The following is a 10,234-nucleotide window of genomic DNA, read 5'->3' as shown; positions in this document are numbered from 1 at the left end:
ACACAAATCAAATGAGGTTTGCAACATGCAAGGTTGTGCAGCTAACAAAGAAAAAAATCTGGTTTTCAAACATGCAAAACAAGTTACTCAGTATTAACACTGAAGAGACACTGGGGAGTGAAAGGGAGAAGGCAGCAGGCTGGAACGCCAGCAGGTGCAAAGGTATTTATTAGATGTAGCTAGGTCAATGTGGCCTTTTGAGATTTACCTGAGACTACCAAGGGCATTGGCCCTCATCAGCTTCTGAACCTTCCTTCTTATCTTCAAGTGCTTACAAAGGCAGGAGAGGTACCACTGTCCTGATGAACCAAAATGGGAATTATTTTTGTAAATACAGGGTCCTTGTGGTCACTGGAGAGGTAAGAGACTGCGAATTTGCCAACAAATCACATGAAAATAATCATCTGCTGCCTTTGTCAGGATAACTAGCCTAGTCACTAAGGAAAAAATCAGTGGGGCAATCCAGACTTTGAATGCACTTGGGCAGTGGCCTATCTGATCTTATTTCAAACCAGTTATGGAAATAGAGTCTAGTAAAACTACTGTACATTAGGTACAAAATCAAACTCAGCAGTAGACACCAGAAATGAAAAAGTGGGAAGGCTGATCAAGTAAGGTCTGCAAGAATTTGATGTAGTACTGTTTGGTACTTTTTTAGTAAGTAATTTGAATGGAGGAGGAGTAGGCTCTTTTTCCTTACGAAACATGAGAAAATGCACCCTGGCAGAGCTATCAGCACTTCTGAGGATACGCTAAAATTCAAAGTAGTCTTCATTAGCTGGAAAAATGCTCTGAAATCAATCAGGTAAGTTAAGTTTCACATGGATTAGTTCAAGGTCGAAATAAAAGGGAGAGGGAAAAATACTAAAATGGCAGACAATGGACTGTCTAGGCTGCAGTTTTGCAGAACAAAAAGCCCTACACTCCTGGAGGAGATTTTAGAGAGCCAGAAGCAGAGTGTGAATCAACAGCGTGATGTGGTGATGAAGGAAGCAGGTAATGTTCAAGGGTGATTGAAAGGAGTGTTGTATGAAAGACACAAGAGGCAATGATTTTATTCTTAACACTACTGAATCCTCAGGATATTGTCTCCACTTTGTAGCTTTTATGTTTTAAGAAGGATGTAAATAGATGGAAAATAATATAAAAAGTGACTTGTGAATCATATTAGGTTTGTTTCAGGCATCAGAGAAACCTTGACAAGTCCTCAACTATGAATACGGCTCATAGAAGAGCACAACAAACACCGCTGAGGGCAGAAAAAGAAATGTCTGTTTTTCACGCAGGGCTGTTCTGATACTCTCTTTGGAGACAAAAGAACAATAAATGGTTAAACATTAAAACAGCTTGACTAGAGAACCTATCTCAACTCCATCACTGGAATTTATTAAAGATAAGTTGAAAATATTTGTCAAGAATGGCCAAGATGCGTGTGATCCTGCAGTAGACCAGGGAGCCAAATGCCCCTGGGATGCTCTTTACAGCTCCTTTCCGCGTGCTGGGTGGTGATGTAGGCTTCACCACTATTTATTTCTTACTGAACAAAGTTCAGTCCCATTTACACAGTACAGTTTCAGCTTTACTCACCTTTATAATAACTCTTCATCAGCAGCAGTAATTATGAGTAGACATGAATTATTGTAATCAGGTTCTGTGAAAACATCACACGAGGTCACTGTTTTTGGAGCAATGTCTTATAAGAAAAGTCATATTAAGTCTCAGTTCCTTGGAGGAAGCCTGTTGAGATTGAGATGCTACAGCTACCTGTCAGACAGCATCTGGTACCTCTACAAGTAACTCCGGTGCAATAGGAGCACCCACTGAGAGACAGTTTTGATACAAGATGCGATGCCCGTAGAAAAGAGTGAGAAGTGGAGAAAAAAAAATCTGGAAGATTATTGGATAGGTTGGTGAAAGCCAGATAGAGAGCAAGGATATAACGAGACTCAGGTCCTGTGTCACTGAACCAGTGCTGGTCTGTCACCCTGAATAAACAAGGAAAAGCCCTGCTGAAGAGCCAGCGAGACACTGTACAAGTAGGAGCCTTGCCCTGATCTGAGCTTCATTCCCCGCGTGAGCAGCGTTAGGGAGAGCCCAAATGCATGCACGCCGCTGCAGACTGTAAGAACTGAAAAGCCCCACTTGGCAGCTTTCTGTAAACACGGATGTCACCCTTAAAAATCCTACGCAGCCACTGAAACCTGCAGAGACGGCCACGCTGTTCCCTATGCTGGTAGGACCTGCACAAAAAGTACAGCCAGGGTCTCGGGGGGAGAAACAGCTTCACGCGATCACAGCTTAAACACACTTCAGTTTGTGTTAAAGTGTCTTGGGCTCCTCGAGGGCATCAGTCGGACTGGGAATCTACCGCAGTCTACCGTGGCGACCAGATGTGAGGGTGCAGGCTCCATCAGGTACCGGTGAGGTCTCTCCCGGGTCAGATGACGGCATCTAACACAGCTCCGATCTGCATGTGCAGAGCTCTCGGTGTTTTCTGCTGTGGTTTGTCAATCATCGTTTTCATACATGTGAGCTATCGTCAACATATTAAGGGTATCGATACGTATATGCTACCAGCTATGAACACTGCACATCATTCGTGCCCAGCCCTACAGAGCTAAGGCTCTCGTATTGCAGGAAAATGTAGGTTTGGCTTAATTTGTAGTGTCAACGTGACAAAGAATATTCAGCTGGTGAAGTGGGTGTAATGGAAATGTTATGAATAAAACTGGAGCTAAATGGGTACGTCTCAGAGCAGTGAGAGTCTTCATCGCTCTGCCTTAAAACATGCTGTGTTTTAGACAAAAACCCCCAGCATTTGAGAAGACTTTTGCCACAGGCAGGGATGCGCTTTATACACGTCCATCCCGTCACAGTGTGCCTGTTGCAGCCCCCTGCTCGGTCTGTACAGCCGATTAGTTAACTAATGCAAGAAGTACACGCCAGCCTGCCTGAAACGAAATGGACACACGCATACTTTTCCAGTTGGATTTAAACAGCAACGACAAAAAGAGAAATTTCTTGGGCTGAGCGATTTTATTTCTGAGCGAGGCGTCACGAAAGCCACAAAGTACGACCGAAATACTCGTAAGGCTTCGTTAAGGATGACAAGTCAGTCGCGCTCTGAATGGGAACAACGTTCGGGCAGCTCGCATCGCAACAGACATCCCGCCGCTGCTGCCCGCTCCTCTCCGTAAGCGTGTCTGACACGAAAACACAGCGAAAAGAGTAGAAACGAAACAAGGAAAGACAATCCCCGCCCCGAAGCTGCGCGAAGGTGAAGGATCGCGGGCACCGTCGTGCGGCCGCCCGAACGCTTCCCAGCGCCCATCCCCGTCCCCGTCCCCGTCCCCTTCTCGGGGGACCGGAGCCTCCTCCGCCGCCTCCTCGCCATCACCGCACCGTCACCGCGCTAACGCACGCCCCGGTCGCGGCTGCCGCGGGCGACGGGACGCAGGGGGAGCCGCGGGTGCCGGCGGTGCTCGGGGTGCCGGCGGTTCTCGGGCTGCCGGCGGTGCTCGGGGTGCCGGCGGTGCTCGGGGTGCCGGCGGTTCTCGGAGTGCCGGCGGTGCTCGGGGTGCCGGCGGTTCTCGGGGTGCCGGCGGTGCTCGGGGTGCCGGCGGTGCTCGGGGTGCCTACGGGGCTCGGGGTGCCTACGGTGCTCGGGCTGCCGGCGGTTCTCGGTGTGCCTACGGGGCTCGGGGTGCCGGCGGTTCTCGGTGTGCCTACGGGGCTCGGGGTGCCGGCGGTTCTCGGGGTGCCTACGGGGCTCGGGGTGCCGGGGACGCTCGGGGTGCCGGCGGCGGTACTCGGGGTGCGGGCGCGGCGGCGGAGCGGGCGGCGGAGAGCGGCCCCCCGGCGGCCCCGACCGTCGGGTGCTGGGGGGGGGCGGCAGCAGCAGAAGCAGCAGGCGACGGCGGCGGTCGTCGCCGTCCCGGTCCCGCAGGGGACCCGGCGACGGCGGCGGCCGTGGAGGAGCAGGCAGGCGTAGGGGTTGAGGGCGCTGTTGGCCACCTCCACGATGCCCAGCGCCGCCAGCGCCTCCCGCCGCCCTCCCTCGCCGTCGCCGCCGGGCGCCGAGGCCAAGGCGAGCTCCATCGCGTAGCGGGGCAGGCGGCAGAGAGCGAAGAGAGCCGCCAGCACCAGCGGCAGCCGCAGCACCCGCGCCCGCCCGCGGGGGAGACCCCCGCCGCTCCCCGCCGGCCCTCCGCGCCGCCGTCGGGCGGCCCCGAGGGCGGGCAGGCTGCGGGCGCAGGCCCAGCAGAGGAGCGCGGCGGGCGCCAGGAAGCCGGTGGCCGCCTCGTAGGCGGCGAAGGCCAGGCCTTGCCAAAGCGGCAGCTCCTCGAAGACGCTGCGGCAACGGGGCTCGCCGGGGCGCGGAGCCGGGCGGAGGGCGAAGGCCTGGGGCAGGGCGAGGAGCGGAGCCAGCAGCCAGCCCAGGGTGGCCAAGCCGCGGGCGGGCAGAGCCGGCCGGCGCCGCTCCAGCGCCAGCAGCACCAGCCCGTGGGCCGAGGCCAGCGGCCCGCAACGCTGCAGCAGCGGCAGCAGGTGGCAGGCGACGAGGCCGGGGGAGCCGGCGGGACCGCGGAGCTCGACCGCCAAGCGGGGCAGCAGGGCCAGCCCGCAGCCCGCCAGGTCGGCCAGCGCCAGGTGCCCGACCAGCAGGTCACTTCGCCGGCGGGGCCGGCAGCCCCACAGCCGCCGCAGCACCAGCCCGTTGCCCGCCAGCGCCAGCAGAAGGACGGCGCCCGCCCCGGCCGCCCGCGGGACGGGGAGGGCTCGGGGGACGCCGGGGGCGGAGAGGTTGAGGCCGGGAGGGAAGGGGTCCCCCTCTTCCTCCATCGTGCCCGGTCGGGTCCCCCGAGCTTTTCCCCCGGCGGCGGCGGAGCTGCCCGGAGGCATTTTATAGGGGCTGGCCGTCAGCCGGCACCGGGGGGGGGGGGGGGTGGTGGGAGGGTGGGCTGCGCTGCACGGCGGATCGCACGCCCCCCCCCGGCACCGGCGGGCGACTAAGCCCGCTGGCTCGGTAGCCTCCGACCGACCGATGCCGGCAGCGCAGCCCCCGGCGGACCCGGGGGGGGGGGGGGCGGGGGCGGGAGGGTGGGGGGGGGGCCGCTGCCGCCCACCCATCCCTCTCCTCCGCGGGGGAGCGGTGGGGGGGGGGGGGGGGGGCGTCCCGTCGCCCCTTCTGCTGGTCTCCGCACGGGAGGTGCTGGCAGCCGGCGCGACCCCCCCCCCCCCGACGGATGGCCGCCCCCGACACCCGTGTCCGCGGGACACGTCGGGCCCACGGCCCGCCCGGGGGGGGATAAGGGGGGGATATCGGGGGTAGGGGGGTGGGGTGGGGGGGGAATATCGTTTTCCCTTTCCCCAAAGGGGGAGAAGGAGTCGGAGCAGGGTACAGCCGTGAACGACTACGACTCGTAAACCCAGCTGGTGTTTCTAGCTGGGAAACGAATCCTTTCGCTGCTCCCGAATCCCTTCGGCTTGTCGTTCCCACCAGATGGCTGCAGGGATGCGCCTCCGTCCAGCGCGGTGCCGGGTCGCTCGGAAAACGTCAAAGCGGCCAAACCCTGAAGAAGACATCAGGAAAAATCTAGCAGAAAATCAACTTCTCGTGTGTGTGTGTGTGTGTGGTGGGATGCCAGGGAGGGGAGATGATAACCTTTCCTCTTTTTGATTGAAACGGTTTTACTTCCGTGGCTAGGTGCCACTCTTGGTAGCCGGCTGGTAGCTCAGGATTCTGTCCTGGGATCCAGGGGGGTTATGTGGGCCGTGGTACTCCATCTCTCGTTTCGGCAGACGTTTTTAATACAGTCATCGGCCTGGAAAAAACCAGGAGCAACCTAAACTGGTTGTTATTTCACCTTAGGTTGCAATGGAGAGCGTGTTTCCCAAGGGGCTGCGAGAGGGCAGGCAGACAAGTTGCCGTTTATGATGTGCTTTGGAGAGGCAGGCGATGCTCACCAGCTCAGCTAACTCCTGATCCACGCTGAGCGCCCGTGGCTGCACTGTTTAAAGGAAGCGAGGAGAGAGCAGGTCTTCGTTCGTGTGGTTCCAGCCACGCAGGCAGTGTTGTCCAGGTGGCACCAAGCCAGGGGCTGAGATGGAGGTGGATGGAGAAGGTGACATCGGGTGAAAAACACCTCGGAGGTCTGTTGTTGCCCTTCCCTTATGCTGGGTCTTGTCCGAAACTCGGGGGACTCCTCTAGGCAAGAAACTGTTGCCTCCTTTGGGGCTTTCACCGCCTCCTGGGCTGCTCTAGGTTGAAATCTCGCATGTTCTGTTCATACTTTGCAGCTACGCGTCCGCTTCGTGGATGAGAAAGTGGCCAACAGTAGGTCTGCAGGAAGAGGGTCTGGTTACAGGGCTTGTAGGTTAAGCGTGGAAACCTTGACTGGAAAATGAAGCTGTTTGCCATTAATTGTTTATGCTGGTGGGCCACTACAAAGTGCTGACAGTCTGAGCCAGGATTCAGACCGGGGATGCCTCGATAATTTATGTATAAAAAACCCAGGCTGACTGTACACATGTCATCACTAAATGAGCTGGGGGTTTGCTGCCAAGTGTTATTTTAAGACTGGTTTGGATGTACTTATGTATGTGCGTGTGTGTGTGTGCGCGCGCGCGCGCGCATTGCTGTATGTAGGTACGTGTTTGTGTATGTGTGTCTGTTTCTGAATGTGTATGTATATAGACACAAAATTTTTTGGAGGTGTCTTCGTAAGAGTGTTTCTAACTACAGGCTTCTGCATGTTAAGATTTTGGCCAATTTGGAAAGTTTATAGGCAAAGTAAGCTGGAAGGTGTAAAAAGAGCAAAAAACTGGGGATCTCCTAGTCCCATTCTTGTGGTTAGTTTGCTATGTGCTGTGCTTATTTTCTGAAGAAGATAAGTGTCAATGTCGTACTGGATCGCCCTGTGAGTCTGACAGTGACGTTTCAGTTTCTAGGTAAGACTGGGTGGAAGTTCCTGTAAACGGGAAAGCAGAGGGTCAGTCCTTACGGTTGAGCGTCTGCAAATCAGATAACAACTGGCCTTGAAAATGCCACACCGTCACTTGTACCAGTCTTCCCGCCTGTAACGGTTTATTAGGAAGCACGCAGTGGCTGATCCCGAATAAACACGTAACGTAATGCACGGCTCTGAGCCGGATTTTGATTCAGCACGTCCCGCTTGGAGGAGGCGGTGGTGGCACGGGGTCACGGCAGGGATGGTGGCAGGAGGAACCCGGAGTTCTCTTCTTCTGTTATCAGGCCAGCCCCAGCACGTCCCTGCTCCTTATCAGCCCTGGCAGAGATGGGTCCTGCCGTGCTGAGCCTCCATACATCCTGCCCCTGGTGCTATAGGGGACAGCCCTGCTGCCTCCGGTTTGCACGTAAAGAGGGGCTGTGAGGCACGACGTTAGATATGTGGACAAGGCAGGACAGCTGCCATAGGCACAGCGAAGAGAGGCGATGCTGGACCTCATCATTCTCAGCCTCCATTTCTTCGTCTGCTTTCTCATCTCCGTTGCGATCTGGCGCGGAGGAAAGGTACAGTGCGGCTCTTTGTGGCTCTGCAACCCCCTGCAGCGGGATCGCCCCCACCCGCGGCTCCCCTTTGGTCTCGGCATGTACAAAGGCCTTTTTTAGCCTGATTTTCTGAGGAAGCGAGGGTGGTATGGTTGTGCTGGGCATTCAGAGGGGACTGGAACACAGTAGGTAATTGTAAGCAAATTTAATAGGAATGCTTATGTCCTCTGCTGGGAGAGGGAGAGGCTGTTAGACATTTGAAATAGGTAAGAGGAGGAAGGGAAAGGCAGACACTTTTGCTCAAACGGCCAGGTTGAATACAGCTTCTCCATAAACAATTTTTTTTTTTCCCTTTCTGCAGAGGAAGTTTTTTATCGAGTTACATCAGTCTGTATTTCTAGCCATAGTGTTATTTAAAGAGTATTGGATTTACATCTAAATGCTACTCTTTTCCCTTTGCATAGCTAAACGGTATAGTATTTTACAAGTAGCGTCCTTGTATCTTTTTTGCATATAGCTGTCCAGGGGATAAGGCAATTAAAGTGCAAAGTAAATGAATAGTGATTGAGAATTTATCTTGCCTCAGCCTCAGGTATCAGTTCTGCAACAGCTGGTTTTCCTAGTCCCGGTGCTGTTAGTGAAGACGTTGGCTAAACATGATCACCCAACTCCTGTGCTTTGCTTCGTGTGCTCGTTGATAATCTGTTACTAGAACTTCTGTTCCTTTCATCTCATGTGTTAAATGGGTTGGCTTTTTCTCTGGGACCGAGACATCCGTTCTCCACATAGAAATCCAAACATGAACTGCTTTATAAGTGGCTTTTAAAATTTTTTGTCTTTTAAGGATGTGGATTTGTGCAGCTCAAGCACAGGAGCAGTTGAGATGGAGCCAGATGGTCTTATATTGATTGGCAAAGAAGATGACATAAAGAAGTCCCGAAGAGTAACAGCCAAAGTCAACGGCAGAGAAGTTGTTGTTTTCTACCATGAAGGGAAATTTCATGCTATGGACTCTCGCTGCTACCGTAAGATATTTGCACATACGATCTCAATGTTGCAACAATTAAGCATAAAATCTGCTGCATAAATTAATATTGTGTTCTACTGTGTTTCAGATGAAGGAGGCCCTTTACGTCTTGGGGAAATAGAGGTACGTAAGCAAAATAAAAATAACATAGCATCATAGAGTCATGTGAAAACTCGTAACACATCTTTCTGAATACTTTTATCTGAACCTGACATCGAAAGAAGTGGTTATATATGTAAAATAGCAGACAGCCATGCAGCCAAATCACCAAACGTGTCTTTTGTCCTAGATACTCTTCCAGGGGAAGAATCAGAAGCTGATGCAGTGCTATTTTTTCTTCTTCTTCTTGCAGGATATCAATGGTCAAGCATGTATTGTTTGTCCTTGGCATAAGTATAAAATTACTTTGGAAACAGGAGAAGGATTATATGAAGGAATAAACCCTTTGGAGCCATCACCAACACCACAGTGGCAATCAAAAGGAGTCAAACAAAGGATTCATAAAGTCACAATAGACAATGGAAACGTTTATGTGAGTCCTCCAGATTTGTCTGTAAGCTTTGACTCAGATTATTTTGCTGACAAGTACAAAAATAGTGGTGATTTAGCTATGGAAAAACAAAGCAACTCACAAGCAGCAGAGTAAGTCACAGCCAGAAAGCAGAATCCTGGTGAATGCCCCAACGGAGAACCATTGTCGTGAAATAAAAATGTACTATGGCTGTGAAGATTGTCTACAGATTAAATTCTACTCTTAATGTTATGTGAAAGCATTGAAACACATAGAATTCAGTAAGAAGTTCTGCATTGTCAGAAATGCGACTGATCTTGTGCCAATTATTATTTTTTTAACTTCCATTTCGAAAAGACTTGTTTACAGCAGAGTGCTTCATAATATGTGATATTTTAGAAATCCTATTTTGCTAGAATTGTTTTAATTTTTAGGAGGGAATGTAGTATGTTACTGCTTATAAAACACATTACACAGTTTAAGGTAAATATAGTCAGGTGTAAAGGTTATGTTTATATACTAAACAGTTTATACTTATAATGCCTTCGGTATAAATGACATGGAAACTTTTAACTCTTTAGATATGTGAGTGATCTCTCATGTTTAGTAAGTGCCACAAAGAGAAGTACAAAGCTTGAGCACATTTTAGTGACCTTTTTTATGCCTATTTGTATATTACTACCATAGAAGTACTGATTTTCCTTCTCCTCATTGAATTGCTTTTGGTAGTTCATCAAATAGTGTGATGAGCATTTGTCATGTATAGCTTGTTCTCCTGATTCTGTTGGATAAGGAAGAAGCTGTTGGGTATAAAAACCTGATACGTAATGTAGCGGCTCTTGTTTGTTTGTTTTTATTTATTGTAAATACATCCTTATACATTCATTTGAAAAAGCGTGCTTTCTATTTAGAGCCAAAAGTTAGGTTTCTCTCTGTGCGTTCACAGTGTAGCGTCGGATCAGCCCCAATAACCCCTCCGAGAAAGTTTCCCTCCATGCTGTGCTGGGTGAGGGCAGGATGGGCTCTGGGACACGGTGGGTCCTCCTGCCCAGCCCATAGGGTCCAGGCTTGCGAAGATACTGTGTGAATGCTTGACATTGCCTTGCACGGCTGCAGCTGCAGGGCTGCAACTCTTTGGGGTGCATTTTTGGGTGATTTGTTGGCTGTTTGCAAAGTTTGGTCA

The 10,234-nt window shown here is 52.0% G+C and overlaps 2 protein-coding genes across 7 annotated transcripts; one reads left to right on the top strand and one right to left on the bottom strand.

Annotated features, from left to right (window-relative positions):
* Positions 1 to 3,026: 3,026 nt before the first annotated feature.
* Positions 3,027 to 4,978, bottom strand: GPR150 (G protein-coupled receptor 150). The gene is given in 3 exon segments (XM_049795411.1): positions 3,027 to 3,653; positions 3,828 to 3,901; positions 3,904 to 4,978. Coding segments are annotated over 3 exon segments (1,314 nt in total). The 5' UTR covers positions 4,903 to 4,978; the 3' UTR covers positions 3,027 to 3,412.
* Positions 4,979 to 5,331: 353 nt separating this feature from the next.
* Positions 5,332 to 9,936, top strand: RFESD (Rieske Fe-S domain containing). 6 transcript variants are annotated; one of them, XM_049795902.1, is made up of 5 exons: positions 5,332 to 5,619; positions 5,873 to 7,534; positions 8,358 to 8,538; positions 8,629 to 8,663; positions 8,893 to 9,936. In XM_049795902.1, the coding sequence occupies exons 2-5, from the start codon at positions 7,457 to 7,459 to the stop codon at positions 9,184 to 9,186; spliced, it is 588 nt and encodes a 195-aa protein (XP_049651859.1). In that variant the 5' UTR covers positions 5,332 to 5,619; positions 5,873 to 7,456; the 3' UTR covers positions 9,187 to 9,936. The 6 variants fall into 6 exon arrangements, with proteins under 6 accessions (XP_049651859.1, XP_049651862.1, XP_049651860.1 ...); XM_049795905.1 differs by having other exon boundaries at positions 5,332 to 6,153; positions 7,256 to 7,534; XM_049795903.1 differs by having other exon boundaries at positions 5,332 to 6,153; positions 6,301 to 7,534.
* The last annotated feature ends 298 nt before the right edge of the window (positions 9,937 to 10,234 follow it).

Source organism: Accipiter gentilis, chromosome Z (genome assembly GCF_929443795.1).
Source record: "Accipiter gentilis chromosome Z, bAccGen1.1, whole genome shotgun sequence".
In the NCBI taxonomy this organism is placed as follows: Eukaryota; Metazoa; Chordata; class Aves; order Accipitriformes; family Accipitridae; genus Astur; species Astur gentilis.
Note: the sequence above shows the minus strand (reverse complement) of the source record. Positions and strands in the feature narration are given on the sequence as shown.

What these genes read in the sequence shown, in the direction of transcription:
- RFESD (XM_049795902.1), top strand. Translation starts at nt 7,457, where the DNA reads ATGCTGGACCTCATCATTCTCAGCCTCCATTTCTTCGTCTGCTTTCTC. An exon ending in CGATCTGGCGCGGAGGAAAG is followed by an intron (nt 7,535 to 8,357) that starts GTACAGTGCGGC and finishes TTGTCTTTTAAG; the next exon opens with GATGTGGATTTGTGCAGCTC. An exon ending in TATGGACTCTCGCTGCTACC is followed by an intron (nt 8,539 to 8,628) that starts GTAAGATATTTG and finishes ACTGTGTTTCAG; the next exon opens with ATGAAGGAGGCCCTTTACGT.